The sequence below is a fragment of the Astyanax mexicanus genome, chromosome 23 (assembly GCF_023375975.1).
Source record: "Astyanax mexicanus isolate ESR-SI-001 chromosome 23, AstMex3_surface, whole genome shotgun sequence".
Lineage (NCBI taxonomy): Eukaryota > Metazoa > Chordata > Actinopteri > Characiformes > Acestrorhamphidae > Astyanax > Astyanax mexicanus.
The window spans coordinates 12,861,625-12,888,737 of NC_064430.1; the positions used below are offsets into that span (position 1 = coordinate 12,861,625).

The window sequence follows — 27,113 nt, forward strand, 5'->3', positions numbered from 1 at the left end:
TCTTTGGGTGGAACTGGATCGTGATAACACCATTTCGTGCCACCTCATGTACCACATGTGATGTGAATGACAAATTCTTGTTGAATCTGTATTATTTGAATCACCACTGCTTTATCATGATGGCCCTAATAAAAGTGATCTTCATAATTTGGACCAAATGCAACAAATGTAAAAAAAAAAAAAAAAAACAGTTTTAGTAAGATGACAACTAGGATGTAAATATATATTAATATATATTTTTTTACATATTACCAAATAACTTTACATATTCTTGCTCATATACATATTTTTATATATGACCCACATTTTTCAGTTTTCAAAAAGTCACAGTTTTAAAAAATAGTTATTTTTTTTATTTACTTAATTTTTCTCCCTAATTTAGAAGGCCAATTACCCAACCCACTCACCCAAGGTAGCTGATGCTCAGCAGAGGCACATAGACCCAGCTATGATACATCAGCTAACAGACACCTGTGCTGACCAACATCACATTGAGTGATGGAGTAATGGTATGGGGGGAGTGCCATCTACTATCTATCTACTCAGAGAAAGCAAGGTCAATTGTGCGCTCTAAGACTCCAACTGCTGATGGCAAGCTGCATGACAGGGATTCGAACCCACCATCATTAGATTATAGTGGCAGCACCTTAAAGTCAATTTATACTTCTGCATCGAACCTACGCAGAAATGTAACGCGGAAATGTAACTATGCGCCGTGCGACGCGGACAGCAACAGCTGTGATTGGTCCACCGGGCCTCGCGTTCCCACCCACATATTCCCGCCTCTGCATTGCGCACAAAGAAGTATAAAATAATTAGTCCACTGTACCATTCGGGGCACACTTTGTGCTTAATAGTGAAAGTGGTGAAATAGCAGTTTAACACTAGCAATCCAGGCGTCAGTCAGTGTTAATTCTGCTGTTGGATTCTTTGTGAATGTGTTGGAAGCTCTTTGATTAACTCAGGCAGTGTAAAGTGCTGCGCAGCCTCTGTGTGTTTAATCTAGCCTCTGCTCTTCAGCGGACGATTAATTAAAGGATAATCTCATCAGTGCGGCAGAGCTGCTTAGCCAAGTCCAAGTAAACAATTTGTGGTGTCAGAGATTCCCTGTCTTCCTGCTGCCTGAGTCTGCATCCTGCTCCACACACACACACAAATTCACTAAGGACGGGCGCAGTTTGTCTGAAAATGATTTAAGCCAAATTAAGTGTATCCCCATTGAGCTTCTCATATATTCTAACTCAATTACATTTAAATTAAAGGACCGTTTGAGGGAGCACGATTTATCACTTACCCCAGATGCAGTCGAACACTTAAGACATGCCTGTGTCTGACTGTGTCTGAAATGTGAGGCTAACAAAGTAATACTGATACTGCTATAAATATCCAAGGCAAAATTACTGTTGACATTGTGGCAGTAAGAAAATACACAAATAAATACAACAGTAATGTTAAATTAATAAAAAAAAATGTGATTGACTATTCAGTTTGGGACGGCTGATGTAAAGCTTTGGGACAATTCTGGGACGGTTGTTAAAAACATTAGTCTGGAGCCCTAAACAAACATTGAAAAATCACATTTAAACTATGGCTGTCAACTTTAAAGCATTAACGCTTTATGATCTATTTGATTAATTTGATTTGCTGGGAAGGTGTAGTTTAATCTGATATATTAGTCAGATAATCTGCTGCTATGAACAAACGCTGTCTCTGCTGCTCCATGCTGTTTACACACTAAGAGCACGGTGTGCAATGTTTACTGCTCACAGCCACGTGACTCTGTGCTGCACGTCCCATTAAAAACTGTGTAAGTACAGCGGCAAATTTTCAGCGTTCTAGCTCTCTATATTCTCTCTATATTTACTTCTGGCTCCTACGCCAGACAGCTCTCACGAATCAGAGGAGACAATAGAAATGAATAGAAATGGAAAAGTAGAAAATGTAATAGAAATTATTTTGTAAAAATTGAGGTAAATCTGCAACTTTAAAAATTTAAGAATTTGGGTTGATTTCTGTTACCTTTTTAAGAATTATTAGGTGGAATAGAGAGTGAACAGGCAGCTTCTCCAAGTGTCCTGTAGGAGATTTCAAAGTTATTTAACTGCAGAGAAAAAGGGTTTTATATTATCTACACTTGTAGCTAGTGCTGGACGATATGGCCAAAATTTATATCACGATATATATTCCTTAAATTTCGGTCGATACGATATAATTTCGATATTGATATAAATACTTTGAAGGCCTCAGAAAACTGCTAAGAAGCCCTGCAATCCCTGCAGCACTGCGAATTTAAATTATTATATAACTGTGGATTGGCACTTTTTGTATTGCTGGCATCAGATACCCTCATTATATGCACATCTATCTATCTATCTATCTATCTATCTCTATCTCTATCTCTATCTATCTATCTATCTATCTATCTCTAACTCTATCTCTATCTATCTATCTATCTATCTCTATCTCTATCTATCTATCTATCTATCTATCTATCTATCTCTATCTATATCTATCTATCTATATCTATCTATCTATCTATCTATCTATCTCTATCTATCTCTATCTATATCTATCTATCTCTATCTATCTCTATCTATCTCTATCTATCTCTATCTATCTATCTATCTATCTATCTATCTATCTATCTATCGGAAATCTGTACCTACTACTGTCTGAAAATTTAATTTAAGACTTTGAAACCTCCTTTCACAAAAACTTTAATACTTTAGAAATAAAAGTAGTCAAAATAAATGAATGCTCAATATTATTTGCATATAGCAAAATAATATGACATCCCTGTCAAACATAAGCCTATATAACTATTACCAATAAAAATAACTTTAAATTACAACAGAGGCAGAGCTTCTTATTCTTTGTGAACAAATTTAACAGATTAAAACAAGTGTTTCAACTAGGGTATAGAATACAAGAAGCCTTTATATACATAAAAGCAACAAGATTTTCCCGTCAAATAAACAAACCTACAGGCTCTATCAACTATGAATAACTTAGTTACAACATAAGCTATAAAAGTGCTTCAGTCAGTATAAGAAAAATATTGTATATAGTGGAGTTGCTTGAAGTGGTGGAACAGTTTAGATGTATTAACATTACCGCTGCTGGTCGGCTGCACTCTCCGGCACAATTTGCAGCAAAGCGGCAAGGGAGCGGACCCGCGGCCGGCCTCGAGGACCCGCGAGCAGACCCGCGGCCGAGCGAGCGGACCCGCGGCCGAGCGAGCGGACCCGTGGCCGAGCGAGCGGGCCCGCGGCCGGCCTCGAGGACCCGCGGCCGAGCGAGCGGACCCGCGACCGGCCTCGAGGATCCGGGGCCGACCGAATCGAGTCTACCTTAGCCTTGGATCCGCTCGTCCCGGCTCTGTTTGGTTCCAGCGCGAGATATATGTGCTGAGTAGCGAAGCGGACCCGAGCCTAGCCATTTTAACCTAGCCTTGCCTAGCCTAGCCTATTTGGCTACGTGCCTGTGTGGTTACGTCATCATGCACTGACGTAGCCCAGCTACGGGGGCTGAATGTGTTGAGCTCTGGGGCGAGCTGACGCCAGTAAAAAACGCCTGTCCGTGATTCTAATACATATCGATATACCACAAAACTGATATCACCGTACATATTTTTCAAGGACTGTAAAGGGGTTAACAGTGTCCCTACCTGAATAAAGTCATAATTCTGGCAGTTTGGGAATCATATTTTTCAGCTTTTTCTGAAAGTGAAATTGTAGTGACAAAAAATAGCTGCCAAGATTTGCTCTGTACGCCTCTGAAATCATAAACAGTGTTCTGAAATGAAAACGTAAGGACAGATGAAGCTTGGCAGATGCTTACCCGGCTGTAGCTTGCCAGCATCTTTTTGCCAGCCACCTTTTGGCTCAGTGAGCGGGAAAAGCAAGCCAGCTGATTGCCCAGCCGTTCCACAGATGCAGCCTTGAGTGTGTGGAGAAGAAAAGGGGCTTTTTGTTATTTAATTTTTTTAAACCGTAAATGAATGCATCGTTTATAGCATATTAATATTGCTCATGTTATAAAAAAAAGGCTACCAGTAAAGATCACAGTGACTGTTTATAGAGCCAGGTTAATACTGAGGCAGCAGGTAAAACAACAGCAGAGGAGAAGTGTGAGTAAATGTGTGTGTGTGTGTGTGCTGTGGAAACATCTGCGCTCCACCGTCAGAACGGAAGATATGTGCTAGGTATGTGTTGAGACGGTTTGTCTCTGCCCATTATAAATCAACACCTGAACTCTGCCAAGGGGTCAAGGATGGGCACAGGATGTACTGACCAGAGCCGTAGCTTGTTCCCACCTCATATAATACTGCTTCAAAGGAACTGTGGAACAGTGTTAGTGTTATTCTACAGTGGTTTTTGCAGTGTGGATCATGGAATTCTTCATTTTAGGCCAATAACTGCACATTCTTGCTCTCCAGCTGAGAACAGACAAAGTGTAGAAACTAAAAGTGTAGAAAGCATAAAACAAAGTGTTATTGCAACCAACTGGAAGTGAATACTCGAGAAATATAAAGATCAAATTGATATTTATTCATATTAGCTGACTTCCCCTCAAATATTTCCCTAATTTACCTGATCCTCAGCTCTGCTCTCAATTTGATGTTTGATCATATTCAAAAGGTAAGGATTACAGCATCTCTGTGTGAGGCTACTGTTTCTTACTTACAGAAAGCTGCACTTCCTTGTTTAACCATGACTGAGCTATAGAACTGGTGCGAAGTATTTGCTGTGTGTGCAGGCTAGGCAGTGGCGGGTGTTTTTTTTTTTTTTTTACTTAAACTTGTACGTTTGTAGAATGTGTAAGACTAAACCGCTTCATAGAGGAAGCAAAGTAAAGCCTTTTTTCTTTCAGTAACTGGCTACCCCTTTCGAAAGTGCATCTTAGCACAGCACAAAACAACACAAAACTCTTTTTTTTGTGTCTCTTGATGTTCCTAAAAGAGACATTTAATTAGGGATGGGCGATATGGCTCTAAAATATTATGATATTTCAGGTTATTTTTGCAATAGCGATACTCTTTGCGATATGACATAACATGGGAAATATTTCTCAAGAATACACTACTGCAACAAAATGAAAATTAAATTCTATTATTGCATACGATATGATATGGCACATCCCTAACTAAGATATAAAAAATACAAGAATTTTATCTTGTAACAGAAGTCAGTGATCCAGAATGTCATAATACTAATGATGCACTCCTAATATCTCCATGATGGCGATACAATTGGATACGATATGATATGGCACACCCCTACATTCAGTACACAATTTAAAGCTTCCTTTCAACCATACCATATAGTCAAACATACTTAGATTGTGGAAAAAGAACAGATTTATGGATTTATTTATTTTTTATTGAAATTTTGTCAGTTGCTGCTCTGTCATTTAATAACTTTTAAATTAGACAATATACTGTAACTAATAATAATAATAATAATAATAATAATAATAATAATAATAATAATAATAATACATTTTATTTGTAATGCACTTTACATTTCAAAGAAGTCTCAAAGAATCAGAACACACATTTAGAAACAAGTGGATAAAAACAGCAAAAAAATTACAGATAGAGATATATAAAAAATACTACAATAAACAATATATTTGTTACTTTAAGGCCAATTTATGCAATCAATAATAAAATACATAATGATAATACAACAATATCATGCAATATAACCTTTTAAAGCACAGTGAACACAGTTTAATTTGGGCACTATAATGCTCAGCTAAAATTATTGAGGTCATACCAATATTTTAAACAGTAAGTTGATAATGTAATGAATGTGGCCGTCCTAGCACCTTGTGTGTACAAATTATGTACAGGATAGAATATAAACCATAGATGATTAAATAAAAAAGCCTGAATGAACTCCTGTAGGTCTAAATCCTCAGCACATGCTAACTCTTGCACTTTATTCAGTACAAAGTAAAAAACAAGATCATTTATTAAGTTAGACAAACAGTGTGGTGAGCATCTGCAGAATATTTAGACTGATATATTGTAAGTGATTAGGCAAGGCTGACTCTGTGTCTGTCTCTGGATTATATAGTGAGTTTAGCAGTTCAGTCAGTGAGTTTAGTGCAGGTTGTGCATTTAATAGGCCAGCTCGGTGCTTTGCAGTCAGTCCACACTCTGCAGTTTGTTGTTTAGAAGTCTGACAGCGAGGGAAAAGCATTTAGGTCTCAGTCTCCTGGTATTAGCTTGCAGACTGATCAGCTATTTCCTAAAGTGGAGAATTAGAAGAGTTGATAAACAGGGTGTGTGAAGGCCTGAGTGATGGTGCTGGCTGAGTTGGGGCATCTTAGGGATGAGTGATATTGCAAAACTTCTTTACATGAAACCAGGATGTATGAATGATTAGATTAGATGCAAGGATATTGGATATTTTTCCTCACAATATATTTCTTCATTTCAGTTTATACAAAAGTGTTAATTGTGTATTATCATTATTGTCAAAAGTGTAAAAACTGTCGAGATATTGTGTTTTTTTTTTTTTTTGTCAATATCACACACCCCTATGATCAACATGGAATAGAAACAGAATGAATACTGGTTATTAGGTGTGCAATATTTTGTATTGTTGACAATGTTATCATTATTTTTGTAATGATAAAACAAAAATCCATATTGTTATGATGGCAATATTCTTGATATCAGTATAATTTAAAATTTGTTTTGCTGTTTATTGTGAAGTTTTATAGTGTTGTGGCACATTTTATTGTTATTATTAATTCATAGAAAATAAGTGTAAATGTTGTGGTAATCTACAGTTTAGAAAATAGAAAAAAGTTTAAAATGTTTAAAACTGTTTTACTAAATTAAACCTTAATATTTTATTTTGTTGTCATATCGGGAAGAATATTGCTATCACAAACATTCTCTAAAATAACAAAAATGATGCAGAGCTTTCAGACCTCAAATAATGCAACGAAAACAAGTTCAGATTCATAAAACTTCAGAAATCAATATTTGGTGGAATAACCCTGGTTTTTAATCACAGTTTTCATGCATCTTGGCATGTTCTCCTCCACCAGTCTTACACACTGCTTTTGGATAACTTTATGCCACTCCTGGTGCAAAAATTCAAGCAGTTCAGCTTGGTTTGATGGTTTGTGATCATCCCTCCTCCTCTTGATTATATTGCAGAGGTTTTCAATTTGGTAAAATTAAAGAAACTCATCATCTTTAAATGTATATATAATTATATATTATTGTAGGACCGTATCGCCCACCCCTACTGTATAGACTATACTGTGCTGCTGGGTCTGAGTCTCACAGCATGGACCCCGCTGTCTGTCAGAGTTTTCTCAGGCTGGTCTGGGGGAGGCCTCCTCCTGGTCATGTGTTCTCCAGCGTAGGGAATTTTCTCATGGCGGGGGCCTCCACTGTCTGCTCATACCGCCAGTGAGTGGCCGGCCTCCACCCTCTTCAGTACAGCGGAGGAATGCGGGAGGGAGGGCGGCGGATGGTTTTGAACTGGGTCAGAGCCTCTTCTCACAATGGCGATGGACTGTGAGAGTGATGGAGGAGAAGAGAGGAGGGGTATTATGGGAAAAGGCAGAGTGAAATAGGAAGGGTTTCTGGGCTAAAGGCAGCCTCTTTTACTGGTTATTCTGGATGAATAACTTCCCGTATGAGTGGCCGTCATAATCAGGTCAGGGTTAACTGTGTGTTGATCGGGGGGACATGTGAAGTTCATGGGGGGGGTCAGGCCCCTTCCTAAATGGGGGTAACAGAGGCACTTTATGTGGATGTATGTGAGGGCTGTACAATACATTGTTTGTTTTTTTCTGATAGGAATGAACTTGATATGCAAATGAGATCTCAGAGTGTTTGATTGTGCGCTGTAGAGCATTAGGGAAGTACTGGTCCAGTCAGGGAAGCACCTAAACTGTAAATATCAGTGCTTTACTTCATTGGTATCATAATTTAGCATTACTTAAGCTGTTTGCTAATTGTTTTATTGGCCTTGTTACATTCATTATAAGGGTATGAATCACACAGCACCTAACGATACATTATCACAAAAACAATATCATGATACTGTGAGTCTGTGATACTTAATATATCACAAGACATTTTACTATGATACTTCACAACATCTGTGTTACTGAAGAGGATAAAATACTCCTAATTAAGTAAATACCAGGAATTATGGATTTATTGGCATCATATAGTTTCACAGATTTTGACAACCAATTTTTTTAAACCACATGTTTACCCTACTCATGTGATTAGCGCCACCATGTGAAGTAATAACGTTGTAACCTTAGTTTAATAAGTCAAAGTATGGTGGACATGTTTTACAGAGTTTAAAGGTGCCTGTTTTTCCATAAAGAAAAAGAGATATTTCTTGGCATCGGTCTGATGCGGATGTTTCTTTAAAAAATAAAAATTAAAAAAGCAATAATCGGCTGAGATACTGGTATAATTCTGAATTAATGTGCATCCCTAATGTTTAGACCTGATTTGATTTAAGAAATCACAGTATCCTGATTATATGACTACTTGAATAATCAGAAAGCTGCAATAATTCGATTCTGACTTATTTTCAGTGTACATAAAACATACAGGTGCATCACAAAAAAAAATTAATATCATTGAAAAGTTACTTTATTTCAGTAATTCAGTTAAAAATGTGAAACTCATATATTATATAGATGTATTATACACAGAGTGATCTATTTTAAGTGTTTATTTCTTTTATTGTTGATGTTTATGGCTTACAGCCAATGGAAACCCAAAAATCAGTGTCTCAAAAAAAATAGAATATTATTTAAGAGCAATTGGTACTTTTGGCAGTGTGGGCAGTGTACCAAATCCTGCTGAAAAATGAAATCTTAATCTCCATAAAAGTTGTCAGCAGAGGGAAGCATGAAGAGCTGTAAGGTTTTCTGGGAAAACACTGGACTAACTTTGTTGTTGGACTTGATAATAAAACACAGTTGACCAAAACCAGCAGATGACATGCTTTTCCAAACCATCACTGATTGTGGACTGTGTGTCTCCACTTTTCCACCAGATTTCCACCAGATCCCTTGATTTCCAAAATAAAATGCTAAATTTATTGATAGTCAGTAATGGTTTGAAGAGACATGTCATCTGCTGGTGTTGATCCACTGTGTTTTATCACGTTCAAAGTCAGCGTCTGTTTACCAGGAAATTTTAAAGCATTTAATTTTCCAGCAGGACTTGGCACACTGCCAAAAGTATCAATTGGTCTTATATAGTATTTACATTATATATTTTTTATTGGCTGCAAACCACAAGCATCAACAGTAAAATAAATAAAAACCTAAAATAGATCATTCTGTGTGTAATACATCTATATAATATATGAGTTTCACATTTTAAATTCCCTGTGCTGATGAATCAATCACTAGTAATTAATCAGGTTATTGTTCTCACAGTGTAAATGGCAACAATGAGAACAGGAAAGTAAATCTAAACAATAATCCAGAGAAATAAGGAAAAAAAATAAGTAGCTTGTTCTTAATCCTCAAAGATTCTCTGTGGTATTTTGGAGTAAAGCAATTGTAGCTATTGATAATCTCAAATGCGTGAATGAATGAGCACACAGTATTGTAATTCTATGCGGTGTTAATCTGTATGTATCTGCTGTGCTGTCTGTATGAGAGCCGTTCCCTCTGGCTGTAATAAGTTAATGTAAAGTGGCAGCAGGAGTTTAGAGCTGCAGGGATGCTCAGCTGTCTCGGCGCAGACCCTCTCTCAGCTTCAGCCCCCAGAAGCGTTCAGAATGCAGGCTGTGTATTCGTGGGTAACATGCGTGTAATATGTTTGCATTGTGGACAGAGGGACGCTGTTTATATAGAATCACACTGCGATTTCAGGCTTGATTTGCTCGCTGCTGGACTAGATGGGATGTTAGCTAGCTTTCCTGAAGGGGTCTGTCACACTCTGGACCATGGACTAGACTAGACTAGTCTGCTAAAGGGGTCTGTCAAAAGTTTAGGATATGGACCCTATTCATTTCTTTTTTGCGTGTTTAATTATGCATTACATATACATGAATATATTATAGATCTTTGTTCTGACAATTCTGTTATGATTCAAGAAAATAATTCAATGCATCATGAAGCTTCAGTTATTTACAATTAAATTAAATAATTACATTAAACAATAAAAAGCTAATAACAGCAGGCAAATCTTTTCTGAATAGAAAGGAGAGGGTAAGAGCAGGAAACCTCTAAAATGTGTAGGTTGTTGCTAGGTGGTTGCTATGGAATCCGTGGCAGTTGTGGTTGCTAAGGTGATTGCTAAGGTGTTGCCCGGTGTTTTGCTTTGCTATCCATAGTGGGTGCAATGGTGTTTCTGAGTGGTTGCTAGGGTGTTGCTATGGTGCCTGTGGTGGTTGCTGATGTTTTCCTAAGCGGTTGCTAGGTGGTTAAGGTGTTGCTATGGTATCCGTGTTAATTGCTATGTAGTTTCTAAGTGGTTAATATGGTATCCGGGGTGGTCGCTATGTTGTTGCTAGGGTGTTGCTAGCTGGTTGCTAATGTGTTGCTATGGTATCCGTGTTGGTTGCTATATTGTTTTTTGAGGTGTTGCTAAGCAGTTGCTAAGGTATCCATGGTGTGGTTGATATATTGTTTCTAAGGTGTTGTTAGGTGTATGTAGGGTGTTGCTATGTGATTGGTAGCTAGGTGGTTGCTAAGGTGTTGGTAAGTGGCTGTTAAATAATGTATTTGCATTAATCATTGCTATGCAATACTGTACCCCAAAATAAATAATATAAAACCTATTATTGTCACACTGACAATAACATTCAATAGTGAATAGTAGCATAGCTGGTCAGTATTTACAGTACTTTATACAGTAATACCAACATTGTAAAATATATGAATATCCATTTTTATCTCTGCTGTGCAAACAGACGATGACTCCATATTACTGTTTTTAATGAGATGTTTATGCAGGCCTCTCGTTTGCTGTGGAATAGTCAGTGGACATCTTTGGCCTGTGGCATGGCTCTCTCTTAGAAAGAGACACACACACACACACTCACACTCACACTTACTGGAGTCCCTGTTTGTTTTCATTGCCCGTCGGCCGTCTACAGCCAGTTTGTCTTACTGCACAGGACCGAGGCTCAGTTACCCCTCTGACTTGGTCTTTCCACACGTGTGCTCATTCTTTCTGTCTGTCTCTCACTCTGCCTGACCCTGCGTTCTCTCTGTCTTGCAGAGTGCAGCGATGGAGGAAACGGTTATATGGGAGCAGCACACAGTGACACTTCACAGGGTAAGTGTTCAGCATCCTCTCTTTCTTTCTTTTCTCCTTATTTTTTCCCCTTGTCTTAAAGCAACAGACCTTAAATCTGAAAGCAGTAGTATTCCTGAGTGGAGCGGAGACACAATATTGTAATGAATGTAGTTAAATGTTATATATATATATATATATATATATATATATATATATATATATATATATATATATATATATATATATATTGCCTGCAAAGACCTAATGCTTTCATTCTACAATTCGAGAGGTCTTGTAGGTTTTCCTAGGAGTTTTTAGGTTCATAATGTTTTTTGCTGGTTATTTCATCAATTGTGGAACTGCTAATAAGACTAAAAAAAGTTTCTGAGAACATGGGGATATCAGAATGGCAAGCTCAATCTTCATCTGCTCGTCCACACACCGTTAATCCAAAGATTTGAAAGATGTGAACTCAGCCACCGCCTCTTTTTGAACTGCTGCTGATGCAGCATTGCTGAGTTGCATGATAGCGCACTTGGAGGAAAGCACAGCGACTTGGTTCCAATACATCGGCTCATAGACAGTGCTGATCACATGAGGACCACATGCACACCAAACTGATGCAGAATACACGAGGCAGCCATCATACTTTTAAAGTCAAACGAGTGCTGAAATTTGATCTACACAGAGAAAACTCAAATAGAAGGAGCGCTGCAGCGGTCACAGTTGTAAGTCTCCACAGATTTCTCTCTTGTTTATTTGGGTAATAAAAGTACTTCCGTTTATTTACAGTAACCTTAGATTTCCAGATATCCGCTAAGGCTAGTGCTTAGCAGGTAATGCTAATGCTTCTCCAGCAGTGCTAGCTGGGAGTAAAAGCAGACTACAGGCCGGTAATACTCTCCCTCTGAACTGTGAAATAGCTAGCGCGGTTAGCAGGTAATGCTAATACTGCTCCAGCAGTGCTAGCCAGGGTTAGAAGCAGACTACAGGCCACTAATACTCACCTCTGAACTGCAAAAATGAAAGGATTTTAATTTAGTTTTTATTTCTCCTTATAGTCTGAAATATACAGCACCCATCTTCCAGCCTTATGCTCTGTCTCTCCTCCCCTTGCTTTTGTCCCCCAATTTTCCTCTCTCTCTTTTCTCTCTTTTTTCTCTCTTTCTCTCTCTCTCTCTCTCTCTCTCTCTCTCTTTCTCTCTCTAATATTCATTGTGTGTGATAGGTAGGCCAGCTGCAGGAAGTGTGAGGATATGCTTACAATAGCACTCCTATCCCAATGGCAGGAAGAGTGTGTGTTCTTGTGCATGTGTGTGTGTGTGTGTGTGAACACAAGGAAGAAATGGCTCCTCAGCTCCTCTTCCTCTTTTTCCTCTTCCTGTATGTAGCTATGCTGAGAGCAAGAGATGCAATATGTATGCCATTCTTCGTTTATAATTTAACATTTTATCTTTTACTCTTTTCTCTGGTGGGTTCCCAATACACACTCGCTCATATAGTGTTTTACCATCCACAGTGGACAGCACAGTGAGTGGTAGACCAAGTGAATAAACGAAACATTGGCTCATTGCAGCTTTCTTCAGTTGGCAAAAGTCATGGGACATTATACTATTTCTTTATTTTGGTTAATCTGATTATGATATTGATATAAACAGTATAAAGACTGCCACCTGTTGTATATATCATCACATCATGTATACTAGTGCATCTCAAAGAATTAGAATATGATAAAAAATGACTTTATTTCAGTAATTCCATTCAAAATGTGAAACTCATATATTATATAAATGTACTACACACAGAGTGATCTATTTTCAGCATCTATGTTTTTATTGTTGGTGATTATGGCTTACAGCCAATGAAAACCCAGAAAATTATAATATTATATAAGCTCAAATGGTATTTTTGGCAGTGTGGGCAGTGTGCCAAGTCCAGCTGGAAAATTAAATCTACATCTCCATTTAAGTTATTAGCAGAGGGAAAACACTGCACTGACTTTAGACTTGATAATAAAACACAGTGGATCAACACCAGCAGATGACATGACTCTCCAAACCATCACTGATCATCAGGAAATTAAGAGACTAGAGGTTCACTGTGTTATATCAAATCCAAAGTCAGTGCTGTGTTTTTCCAGAAGATCTTACAGCACTTCATGCTTCCCTCTGCTGACAACTTTTATGGAGATGCAAATTTCATTTTCCAGCAGGACTTGGCACACTGCCAATTAGCTGTAAGCCAAAATCAACAATAACAGAACTAAACGATTAAAATAGATCACTCTGTATGTAATACATCTATATAATATATTAGTTTCACATTTTCAGTTACTGAATTACTGACATAAAGTAACCTTATAATGATATTCTATTCTATTTTTTATATATAGATGCTCTAGTATATGACAGAGACTCATAGTGTATGTAGTAGCTCTTTGTGTATTAGTCACGCATGCAGTCGCTCGCAGTCACCTCCATGCTCGTCCTCTGACCCTGTGCTTGTAATGGTACTAGTCACAGAATTACTCAGCCTTGTCAGACTGTGACATTGTTAATCAGTGCCAGGAACTCACTGCACTCAGTGAGAGTGTGTGTGTGTGTGTGTGTGTACGTGTGTGTCTGTGTACAAAATGTGCTTGAGTGCTATTACCTCCGACGAAAAGGCTGAGGTGGTTTTACAGCCGGAATAGTAAACAGTAATTGGTGCAGGGAAGGGCTTGCCCAGTAGAATAATAACAGCATTCTTACTGAAGGAGCAGAATTTTAATAAGTAAGACTTCAGCGTGCAGTGAAATTGCTTCTATTCGTGTGTACAACATAAAGAGCTGCTATAAAAGCAGTTTTTTAAATTTATACAGTTTTTCTGTCAATAGCAGTTGAATGAAGTTGTACGAGTGTTTTATTTAAAGCTCGACTAGGTAGGATTGAGATTTTGTGCTCGTGGGCTCCCCCTACAGTTGTAGAGTGTAATAAATATTTCAGCCGGATTAGTTTCTCTTTCTCGTTTTCTGGCTTTCACAGACATATCCGGTCTTTTTCCAGCTTCTGCCAGAGTGTCTGTATGTTAGTTTGTAAGGAATGAACCAGTAGTCCTTGTAGAACTGTTAGAACTAAAGGTCGGAAAGCAGGTCGCAGTTCTCGCGAGTGTTGGTCGCGGCCGCCACGGAAAACTTAAAGAGTCAGAGGAGCTCCGGTACAGACACGAGAGCACCGCTATTCCTCCTATTACACCTCAATGCAGCACTGCAGTGAGTTTCAAGCTGTAATTTTACTTCTTCAAAAAGATCAAAAATCAAGGAATTCCTACCTAGTGCTGCTTTAAAGCGACAATCCTTAAGTTGTGGGGTTTTGGGGATTTGGAAACCTCTCTGGTGAAAATGTGTAACTGCACAGAGCTTGAGTAGTTTTAATGCAGTTTAATGTAAATTAAGTGCTGTGTAAAATTCTGTTTTTTTTAATGTTGAGAGAAGTTACATTCAACAAACCTGCCAGACAACTTAAATGAATGGGACTGTTGCTTTAATTTACCAGAAAAATAATCCACAAATGGGTCACATTCAAACAAATTGCATATCTGTGTGTCTGTGCATAATTATGTATTTATTTATTATTTCTTTATTTCAGGCCCCAGGCTTTGGGTTTGGGATAGCGATTTCAGGAGGCCGAGACAACCCTCACTTCCAGAGTGGAGAGACGTCTATCGTCATCTCAGATGTTCTGAAAGGAGGACCAGCAGAGGGGCTTCTACAGTAAGTAATCCCACAACTATATATGAACTTCTGTTCTTATATACTATAAACTCTTCATTGCATTTTGATTTAATACAATTATTTTTAATATTCTCCCCAACAGAGAGAATGACAGAGTGGTGATGGTTAATGCCGTGTCCATGGATAACGTGGAGCATGCCTACGCCGTTCAGCAGCTGAGGAAGAGCGGCAAGAATGCCAAAATTGTGAGTTATTCAAAAATAAATAAATATACACTCAGAGACTGTAGTTCAGTATTTGCCTTGTGTCGCAGTTTAGAGGAATTCGGGCAGTGGGGAGTGTGGGAGAGGTCTGTGACAGAAGAATAATTATGGACGGCCATATTAGGCCTTTTTTGTAGGGTTGTTCAAGTTCTGCATTTGGGTTCTGCAAGAGTTTTGAGAGTGTAGATAGGGTTTTTTTAGAAAACAGCACATAACACCTCCCACACCTTTCAAACTGCTTAAATACCAAGATTCATTTGTGTTTAGATAAATATGAACTATCATATTTATTTTAGGGTTAGCACAAGGCTGTTTCTACACAAGTGATTTTCACTTTTATCACTGTATTAAATGTCTGCACCATACTGTTCACTTTTTCTGAAAATTGATACCTTTTTATTGTATAACTAAATAATCTAGGGCATTTACTCACTTAGTCACTCACTCAATGAATTGTTCACTAATTAACTCACTCACTGGTTCACTCACTCACTAAATTGTTCGCTGATTTACTCACTCACTTACTGATTAATTCACTGATTCACTCACTCCCTCATTTATTCACTTACTCCTTCACTGATTCACTCACTCACTTACTGATTAATTCACTGATTCACTCACTCCCTCATTCACTGCTTCACTCACTCCCTCATTTATTCACTTACTCACTCACTGATTCACTCACTCACTTACTGATTCATTCATTGATTCACTCACTCCCTCAGTCACTGATTCACTCAGTCACTTACTGATGCTTTCACTGATTCACTCACTCACTGATTTAGTCACACCCTTAGTCACTGATTCACTTGCTTACTCTCTCACTAATTCACTAACTTGCTGATTCATTCACTCCCTCAGTCACTGATTCACTTGCTTACTCCCTCACTTACTGATTTACTCACTCACTCACTCACTCACTCACTCCCTTCCTCACTCACTCCCTTCCTCACTCACGCACTTCCTCACTTACTGATTCACTCACTCACTCACTTACTCACTGATTCACTCACTCACTCACTCCCTTCCTCACTCACGCACTTCCTCACTTACTGATTCACTCACTGATTCTCTCCCTCCCTCCCTTACTTCCTCACTCTCTTACTCTCCTACTTTCTTACTCACACTCTCCCTCTCTGAGAATCATGAATCCGAGGCCGTGTGAATACAAATACAATGTTTAAAAAAATATTTAAGGAATTTGTCTGCGTTATGGCCTCCTGTCCAACTCTTGAAAAACTTAGGCAAATCTTTATTTTTGGGCGGGGTCTAAAAACGTATAGCCAGCAGATACATGAACTTGTCAGTGTGATTCATCAGCTATAGAATAACTGATCTCTGTTCCAGACGATCCGCCGGAAGCGGAAAGTCCAGATCCCGGTGGCTCGGCTGGGAGACAGAGAGACGATGTCGGAGCGCGAGGAGGACAGTGAGGAGGATGATTATGAAGGGCCGGGAGCAGGAGCCGGAGGTGCTAGCGGGGGGACGAGCAGACAGAACGATCACAGTAGCAGCTTGGGCCGGCGGGACCACAGCGCCTCGCGAGAGAGGAGCACATCCCCGCGATCTGACAGACGCTCTGTTGCCTCCAATATCCCGCCACGACCCGCCAAAGTCACTCTCGTAAAGTCCCGCAAGAGCGAAGGTGAGAAGAACACAGACGCTACAGGAGATACACAACTCAGAGACACTGTGATTAGATATATTAATAGATGTAGTTTATAAAAGTTTTACACACTTTTCTTGTTATTGCAAACTATCTGTCCAAACTATATTATATAAAATATAAAATAAGACAGTATTGTAATATCTCACTTGCTACACGGGTTACCATGTGTATACAATTTAATTATGCAAAAAACAAGATATTTGTGATTATTTGGGTTTAAGTTTATTCATAGGGGTTTAAATTTCTTTTTCATTTGAGCCTAAATGTACATTTTAGTTTTTTAAGAGTTTAAGATAATGTGCCTTATGTATCAGTGTCTTTCTATTATTTTTATTATTATTATTATTTTTTTTTTTCCTTGTCATATTTTAATATGACAGCTGGAAGAAAAGGAAAGCCTTTTTAACCACACAGACGTTCACTTTGTTTCCCTAAGAACAGTATTAATCACTGTGAGAATGACTGCCCGACATTTCTGATACATATCTAATAAAAAGAAGCTAGACTGGATAATGTGTGACAGCTGCTCATCTTATCAGAGAGATGTTTATGAAACCAACTCAACAAGTGGTGAAACACATGCGTTTGTGTAAGCGTAGTTTAGCTATGTCTGGAATGTTTTGCTTTGTTGATTGCTTGTAGTAGGAGGCTGTATACACTAGGACTGGAAAATATTGGAAGAAAAAACAACAAAATTGCAGTTGTTTTTATTCTACAATATATATTGTCTTTATAAAAATGCAGGAATTTTCACTTGAAGTTACTAGAAACCAACAATTCACCATGTCACGATATGAATAAAGCACTAGTAGCAAAGATACAAATACAAAAGTACAATAAATTATACAGGTAAGTTATTTTTGTCCAAAACTGAACAAAATGAAATAGTTTGGCCTGTTTTTTGTTTGTTTGTTTTTGTTTTTTGCTGGGTATCATTTAATCTAGCCACTTTTTTCACCACATTTTACCATAGTCTAAATATATTTTTAATGAATAAGCTATTACAAAAGTCACATTTGAACATTTTGAAACCATCAAAGTACATTTACCTCAGCATTGCAAATTTTATCATGAATGTACTGCTGTTCCAGTCATAAATGTACCTCAGCAGTGCTATTCAAGATAAATGTACATGTACTGTTTCTTGTTTAGTTTGTGCATGTACATGCAAAAAATAAAAATAAATAAAAAAAGGAAACACTGAAATAGGACTTAAAATACAGTCAAAAGTCATTGTTTAAAATAAATGATTCTGTCTTTTCAATTTCCTTTTTAGTTTCGGTGCTTGCTAATATTATTAATATAATGGCTGATATGTCAGGGGAAAATTATTATTATTATTATTATTATTATTATTATTATTATTATTATTATTATTTATTTATTTATTTATTTTTTATATAAAAACATTTCATTCAATTTGCCTTACATGGCATTGAACTTTCTGTGATGCCACTACTGCACATGCCCAGATTTCATATACAATGCTAATACAGTATATTCTACAGACGTTATGAATAAGACTACTGTCAATATTGCATTCACTGACCTTCATAAAGCCTTAAGTCATGTAGTTTTTATGTACTTATCATGTGCTTTTCCCTTCGGTCTGTCAGCAGAATATGGTCTGCGCCTGGCCAGCCACATCTTCGTGAAGGACATTTCTCCTGAAAGCCTGGCAGCCCGTGATGGAAACATCCAGGAGGGAGACGTAGTGCTGAAGGTATGAAATGAGGGAGAATAAAAAGAGAGAGAGAGAGGAGTAAAGGTTTTGATATTGTGCATACATGGTTAATAGTGAAAGAAGTAATCCATAGAGGAATTAAAGGGGAAAAAGTGATTGTGACTTTAAATTTATGTAGTTTTCTGTGGTAAATTGCTTAAGAAATTGCTTTCAGAATGTGATTCTTCATCTAAAAGCAGTGTTCCCAAATCTTCACCCTGGAGTTCACCAGCATGTTTTAGGGCTTTCTGACCAGAGGTAACATAATTGGAATTATATCTAATATATATGACAAGCTTTAGCCCTAATCCATCAGTCAAAGCTAGCTAAAGAGACCACACAAGAGCAGTGCTTAAATGAGACAAAACATGAAACACATCTAAAGGCCTAAAGCTAGAGATATACAGGTGCATCTTAAAAAAAATCAGAATATCATTAAAAAGTTACTTTATTTCAGGAATTCAGTTTTTCAACTTTTTGATGATTATGGTTTACAGCAAATAAAAACCTAGTCTATATCTTAGAAAATTTGAATATTATATAAGGTACTTTTTTTTTTATCAGTGTGGGCAGTGCTGGGTCCTGCTGGAAAATAAAATCCCTTCTCCAAAAAAGTTGTCAGCAGAGGCAAGCATGAAGGTTGTAAGATTTAGCATTCGGATAAGAATGTAAACATCTACATGCCGAGATGCAACATGTTGACATGACACGAAAAGACAAGACGTGTCCAGGCAAGAGGTGTCCAGGCAAGAGGTGTCCAGACAAGAGGTGTCCAGACAAGACGTGTCCAGACAAGACGTGTCCAGACAAGACGTGTCCAGACAAGACGTGTCCAGACAAGACGTGTCCAGACAATACAAGATGTTAAACCCACAACCTTGTTGTTGATGGCCTGGGTGCCCTAACCTAACAAAGCATCATGTCATTAACGCTTGTATTGTACATTTGCGTTACGTTTTGTAATTTAGCATTTTTGCTAAATGTTCACCTGATTAGCACACCATATTTAACTGAGACGAGGGAGTGTGCAGGATAAATTAGCTCCTCCTTCTTTCCAGCTTTCTTTATGCTGCCAGATTCTCCTTAAGTTGTAACGTAGCAATATATTATATATTTTTATTAGACTCTCTTTATACAGTTGTATAGAGAGAGTCTAATTAATAATGTGAAAATGTGTTTCTCAGAGCTTGGCTAAAGATGAAAATAATAAAGTGATAAATAAGTTTCTTAGAAGCATGTCATCCTGATTTTCACATAATGAAGTGAACCCTTCAGATCTCGTTTAATGTGGTAAATTATCTCACTTTGTCAGTGGAGCCTCCGCTCTACTAATTTGGCCTAATGCTGCTTCAGAGAAGAAGCAGGGATCTCTTTGAATGCCGTCCCAGAACATGACGGGTGCCACTGTGCAGTAATGAACACGGCTAAAGTGTGAAGTGTAGTTCTAGGGTTTCAGCACACACTGCTGTACATTTTTCAAAAAGCTTTTTCCTGATTTTTGGGCACTTTCTGTCACATTTTTTGCTACTGTAAATAATTGTAGTGAGTAGAAGATGAAGAGATTTCAAGGTCATTCAAGTTCTCGGATCAATTGTTCACATTCATTGTTTAGAAAATCCACATGATGCAATTTTCAAACTCTGTAAATCTGGGCTTCTCTAAGCAGCTAACTTACAATGTTTCTGCTGTATACATTCACAGCAGATTCATAAATAATGTCACCACTGCTTCCAAATGTTATGGAACATCCTGAAACTACTTAAAGGGTGCCAGATCTGTGTAGAACTCTAAAGCAATGATTGCCAGTTGAATACAGAACTTTCACTGGGGGAATTCTGACAGTAGTTCTAAAATCTGAAGAGATTTATGTGAGATCATACAGGAGCGGAAGTGTTGGGTTTTGGTGAAACCAACTGCAGTACTTACATACTGTTTATTTTACTGCAAATGGTAAATCAATGGTAAATCATACATTTTTCATAATTGGAGTAAAACTTAATTGATCTCCATTACAAGATCATTACTAACAAAATCTTTTTTAGAAAATCACCTGCAGTTTTGCATTTTTATGTGGTTTAAATCATATAATACAATAATATCATGTCTCACCTAGTCACACCCCTAGAAATCACAATTACAAAACTCGGATGAAACGGCAGATACAGGAGTAAGGCCATTTCCGGACGAGATTAGTTTCTCCGGGGGTCCTGGGGTACTATTCTCTTTTATAGGGGGGGGGGGGGGGGGGGTTCTCTGTAATTTTAGTCCCGTCCAGATAGACATCTATAAATTGAATCTCCTAGAGTTTAATAAAATAGCTATTTGTCCACTGCCACGCACCGTAATTACACTTTTGGCACGTGTTTTCACAGAAATCCACAAAAACACAACAGAGAGTGGAAATGGAGGAGCTACTGAACGTGATGTCACGTGATCGAGAAAGCAAAAAAAAATACCTCACTGGTCCTCCTGTTTTTTTGTCAATTGCAGTCCGGATGCAAGAGTTTTATCACTCAGTAGAAGAGTGAAATATTTTTTACAGACGTCCCCCTGAGAAACTAATCCCGTACAGATAGGGCTTAAGACAGTAAAAGAAGAGAAGAGCGAAAAGTGGATTAATCTAACTAAAGTTTTCGTAGCTAGGTTTTAAAGTAAAAAAAAAAAACATTCACAATGTAAAGTTGTTATAAAGCCTGTTGCAAGATGTCAAAGAAAAACACTACTATTTTGTGACAGTACTACATTAAATTATAGACCACAGAAAGCAAAAAGAGATTTCAGCTGATGTTACCCTCCTAGTCCTGTACAGCTCATATCTGTCAGCTACAAAAAAAGTTAGTAAACTCAGTAAACGCTTACCAAATGCAATATGTGATGATAGATGTTTCATTTTACTTAATTTTACCCGAGTAGAGTGACAAATAATGCGACACTGCTGTTTTTTACCTCTCTGCCAGCATTGTATATTGCGGTGCTTTGATACCAAGCCGCTGTATGGGTTCAGAAGTGCAGTGTGAAGTGTGCACTCAGTAAAGCATATGTTTTTAAATTGATTCTGCTGCTCTGATGTAGCATCCTCTTGAAGCATGGCATCATTAGCTCTTTGATGTGCAGCGCTGATAGTGGAGCTGCATGCGGCTCTGAAGCGATGCGGTGCTGTAAAATGGCTGCTCATGGCTGGAACTGATTTGAAAGGTGTGATTTATGTCCTCTCTCTCCCTCTTTCTATTCACCTAGATCAATGGCACAGTGACGGAGAACCTGTCACTGATTGATGCGAAGAAACTGATCGAGCGCTCGAAAGGCAAGCTGAAGATGGTGGTGCAGCGAGATGAGAGAGCGACGCTCCTCAACATCCCTGATATAGACGACAGCATTCCCTCCGGCAACTCTGATAGAGACGGTGAGGCTTCTTGGGTCACATTCCAAATCATGAGCAACAGAAACTTTTAAAGACCTTATTTTTCATTACAGTGCTTATAAGTACCATAAGCGCACCGTATTATTTTCTGGTCTATATATTTTTTTTTACACTGGATTATAAGGCGAATTTTAAGCAACACTAGTAAGGAACAAAGGTGTTGCCATGTTTCCCTTCTAATTTAGCTGGTCTTGCCCACAGTTGAGTGTTGGGGAAGCAAACAAAAAAAAAATCTAAGTCAAATAAGTGCTGGCTGTTAATCTACACGCTTCCATTTAGTTACAGTAAGCTTAGATTTCCAGTATTTTAGCGCGATTAGCAGCAGCACTAGCCATGATTAGCAGTGCTTAGCGCTAGTATATGCTGTCTGATAGTGCTACGCTGAGGAACGCTATGAGTTTTGTTTGCCAAGGTAGTGGTACGTTATACGTAGCTTGTTTTAACAGGTAAACCACAGACTCTGGATGGCGAAAGAGCTAGCGCTGCAGTTAGGGGCTAATGCTAATAATGCTTTAGCCTCAGTGCTGGAGAAACTTCACTAAAACTCCTGTATAATTCTGTACTTTAGTGGAGTGGCTATACTGTTGGCTACAATGTTTTTTTTGTTACATAAAATTAGTTTTTCCATTGATATTAAAGGTCACAATGAGTAAAGCTTAATGTAGAGATCTTAAATCATTTAGAAATTCAGACTTTACTGATCAGAGATAAAGTCCTAAATTGTGTTCACTGAAATACAATGTTGGTGTTACCTTTGTGACACTTCTGGTCCCACAGTTCATATAGTCCTTTATTCACCCATGAAAATACTGTTTGTAGGTGTAGGAAGTAATTTTTGAGTAAATAAAACATGATTAACTACAAAATATAAAGTACAGTATAATACCTTCTGTGTGTTTTAACAGATATCTCAGAAATTCATTCTTTGACATCGGACCATTCCCACGACCGAACACGCGGCACTCGCTCTCGCTCTCCAGACAAGCGTTCCGAGCCATCAGACATCTCCTGCCAGTCTCCACAACAGATCAGCAACGGAAGGTAAGAACTGACTGTAAACACATTGAAAGAGCTGTGATAATATATCAAAATATTGCGAGGCTGGAGGTAGAGCGAGGTAGAGGTCCACAGTGAACACACAAACCCCAAACTACTTCCAAGCCAAGTCCCAAAAAAAAACTTTTAAGGAACTTAAACTAATTTGGGTTCATAATTTAGCACATTCCACATCAGTTTTAGGATATCCATTATTCATGCTCACTATCTTCCTCAGTGTCCACTTTGTCCTTAAATCATCACCCCAGCTCTATTTGTATCCCCCATTGTCAGTTTCCAACTTAATTCACATTGGCCGTCTCTTTTTGTGGTGTGTGTGCTGGAGTTGTGCGTCAGATGTTTCAGTGCAGATAAGCTCTTGCCCGTGGGTGAGTCTGTCACACAGAACTGTGATTTATAGCTGTCTGTTTTAGCTCTGCAGTAGCTCTGCTTCCACCAGCACAGTGAAAGCTCAGAGGTCGGCCAGGGTGACATTGATCTGCCCATTGGCTGCTGAACTTTCTGATTGGTTTCCAGCCCTGCACATCATCTCTGTTGCGAGCCCTCCTCTTTATGTGCACCTGCAAGTGGTGTCAGCAGTATGTGCATGCAAAAATGTACACACACATATAAATTACACATTATACTGTATATTATCTTTTATATTGGAGTGAATAATAAATGAACATGTCCAAGAATTATTCTTTTGTAGATACAGCCTGAAGATGATATTTATATAGGGTGACTTTCGATTGATTTTTCCTTGAATGTGGCTGTGTAGCAGCATTCTCTGAATAGGTGACATTTAGAAGTCTTTGGGAAGATCCAATAAAATCTGAGCCTTTTCGAACCAGTCGGAGATGTCCGGCAAATATTTGGCATGCTAAATATCTGACCCAGTCAGTGACTGGGAGTTAGGAGCTGTGGCTACCTACGGCAAATGGGATCACAGAAAGAGAGAGTCACGAGTCCAAAACGCACCCCCTGCTGTTTATTGAGAATCTGACCACAGTGCTAGCCAGCCCAGGTTAGCAGCCCTACTTAGCCGTGATTAGCAGCATATTCAGCCCCATTTAGCAGTGCTAGCTAGCCCCGGTTAAAAGGTTAACTTTCCAGTCACAGTTAGCAGCATAGCAAGCGGTAGTTAGCAGTGCTAGCTAGCCTTGGTTAGCTATGCTAGCCAGCCCCGGTTAGCAGCGCTTATACTCTGTAATTCATTGGAGTGGCTTAACTGCTTCTTACAACCTGACCAGTTAAATTCATACGTAAGGCGAACCAAAGTTTTTTTGAAAATTAAAGGATTTTAGGTGCAGCTTGTAATCCGAAAAACACAGTAATGTTCCTTTAATTTTAGAAAGTAAAATAATGTTTTTTATTTTCTTAAAAAGCAAATAAAACATGCCTGTAAACTTCCATTTTTCTACAGCAAACTGAGGTTTAGTAAGTTAAGATGCTAGAATTACTGCTCTGAGCTGCTTGGTTGGTGAGCTAAAGCTAGAGCACTGAGTTTAAAAGGCTTGCAGGAGTTTAAAACCTTAAACAATTCTGTCTGTGGTGCTGAAACATTTAATATAGCTCTGTGTTGAGGACCTATTTCAGTATTAAAAAAATATTAGACATTAATAAACTCTGATCTTAATAAATTGCTCCGTATGAACCCGTTAATTTTGTATTCTCCACTATGAAGATTCTCTGGCATGGTAACTCCAGTTCTTGTGTGTTTAGTTCTGCCGTGTTCTCATGACAAAATGTTATTTTGTAGAGCAGCCAGGTGAGTTTGCACTTCCCACAGTAAAAAATAAATTGTAATTTGTGACCCAATGTCGCCGATCAGTCATGTAGTGTGAAAGTCTCAACATCTCAATAACTCGCAATTTCAGCACAACCTGTTGTGTAGTGTGAACAGCACAACTGGCGACTTAAAGTCGTGTAGTGTGAGCTTGGCATTATAGGCAATAGAAAATTCAGCAGCTGCTGATTTGTTCCTTAAGACATGCATAGAAAAGGTTTTTTAATAAATCAGATTGTGTTAGTTGGAAATGTGATTGATGATAACCCAATGGATACACCATTTCCTTGCATCTTTCAGGGTCTTCTTACTGTTTACTTTTTTGCTTCAGTGCCAGAAAGCTCTGACCAATCAAAGGAGACATTGTGGATGCATGGTTTGTTGGGGCGCCTTTTTGGTTCCTTTTGGTTTTCACCTGTGTGAAAACAAACCAAACAGAGGGGGAAATGCTGCAAGTAAATTGACTCATCATCTGATTTAGACCAGAAAAACAAAATACATGCGTAAAAACACCCTTAAAGTGAGAGTCTGGTGAAGACTGTTACAGCATGTGTGGTAATGCTTCTGATTAGTGAGTTGGGTTTCTGATACCATGAGCAGATCAGGACAGTTCCCTCAGATTGAGAAAAAATACAGCTTGTGTTGTTATTATTGGATGAAGAATTGTAGTTAAAGAGAAAGTAAAAGATATTTGTGTGTGTGAGTGAAAGAGAGAGAGAGAGAGAGAGGGACAGATATAGTTACAGAGAGATAGAAAGATAGATTAGGAGTGGAGTGCAGGGCAGCAGGGTGTGATAACATCCGTCATCCATTAACCCTGTCACCTTGTCCTAATAAAGCTGTGCTGCTACAGGGTGTGTTTTAATGAGATTTCACACTCCACCCACATCTCTCTACGCCTAGAGCCGGGTATCCAGCACCGCTGAACTTACTGGACTGCTGCCACTATGTCCAGAACCAGCCACACCCAAGTGCCTGAAAACTCTAATAATTAGAACTCATTTTGTGATGTTTATAATGGGCAGATTTCTGATTTTAAATCTAGTAGACAAATTGTTGCATTAATCCATTTAACAACCCCTTGTTAAAACATGTATGGAAGGGGTTAAAATGATTGACTATTCACACACTATGGAGTTTGTAACCTGATTTTAGCTTACATTTATGAGTTCTTAACAAAATTTCCCGTTTGGACACTATTCAAATTTAGCCGTTCTGGGTTCTTCATTGGAAAGCCTCCGTCACAGCAGTTCTCCATATATAAACAGTTGGGATGATTTGCATCTGAACTCTCAGTGACTCACATACTGTACTGAATCAACAGGTTATACTAATTAGAGGTTTGATAGTTTAGCATTTTGAACAATTTAGGATCAGTTATCTTAATACATTCACAGATTATTATACAGTATTTCCAATTCTACTGTCCTGTTATTGTAGCTCATCCCTGCAGTGCTGCTTTGAGAGGTTGATCTGTGATGGTAAGATAAAAGTAAAGCTACAGATGTGGAGTTTAGTCTGACTGGAGCTGTTCCTGAAATAGCACGTGTCATGTCTGAAAAGGACCAGCATTGCTGCAGAGTCTGCCAAATATCAAAGCAGAGATGTCACTCAAAAAGGCTTGTTCAAGAGAATTGTGGGCATTTGTGGGCAGACATGACTGATTGAATATGATATTTTCACACTCTTTCACAGCAAGGCAGCTGTTTTAAACCCTTTATGTGTGCAGGAAGCATCTGTAGTGCTTTATTCGGGTGTTATAGTATAGTTATTAAGAGTGTAAAAGCTTCATACAGTTGGTAAAGTACCCATATTAAGGCCTTTCATACTCTCATATCTCCTATAACCAACATATGGTTCTTCATGGAACCAGCAGTGGTTCTGCTGTTGATAATAAATTAATTAAATATTATTGAGGACTTTGTGAAAGAAGGTGCAGAGGGTTAGTTTTTCCCACACCCCAGCTTACAAGTGAAATGTAAGGAACGACTGTAGTTTTGTGTATTATGCTCACGTCCATGTTTTTTTTTTTTTTTTTTTTTTTTTGAGGAATTATGTCCATTTAAACTTCCATGTAGGGAATTCAGTTGAAAAGATTAGCAGTTTGGGATTACTCTGTGTACCCCCAAAATGAACACAAGGTTCAACGACAGGGTCAACAACTGTCAGTGAGTAATCCAGCTCAAAAAAACATAAAAAGTAACCATTGTGGCTAACATGCTACAAGCCTGTCACAAAACTTTT

General features: G+C 38.3%; 1 protein-coding gene across 16 annotated transcripts in view; it reads left to right on the plus strand.

The window, feature by feature from the left end:
* The window catches only part of tjp1a (tight junction protein 1a), a 211,484-nt gene that overhangs the window by 145,015 nt on the left and 39,356 nt on the right, over positions 1-27,113 (plus strand). For 9 of the 16 annotated variants that reach the window (XM_049471246.1, XM_049471238.1, XM_049471239.1 and 6 more), the window contains 7 exons: positions 11,240-11,296; positions 14,884-15,008; positions 15,112-15,214; positions 16,580-16,877; positions 18,518-18,624; positions 21,862-22,027; positions 22,951-23,086. In XM_049471246.1, the coding sequence (XP_049327203.1) occupies positions 11,240-11,296; positions 14,884-15,008; positions 15,112-15,214; positions 16,580-16,877; positions 18,518-18,624; positions 21,862-22,027; positions 22,951-23,086 (992 nt within the window). The remainder of the gene's footprint in view (positions 1-11,239; positions 11,297-14,883; positions 15,009-15,111; positions 15,215-16,579; positions 16,878-18,517; positions 18,625-21,861; positions 22,028-22,950; positions 23,087-27,113) is intronic. The other 7 variants (XM_049471247.1, XM_049471235.1, XM_049471248.1 and 4 more) reach the window with 1 other exon arrangement.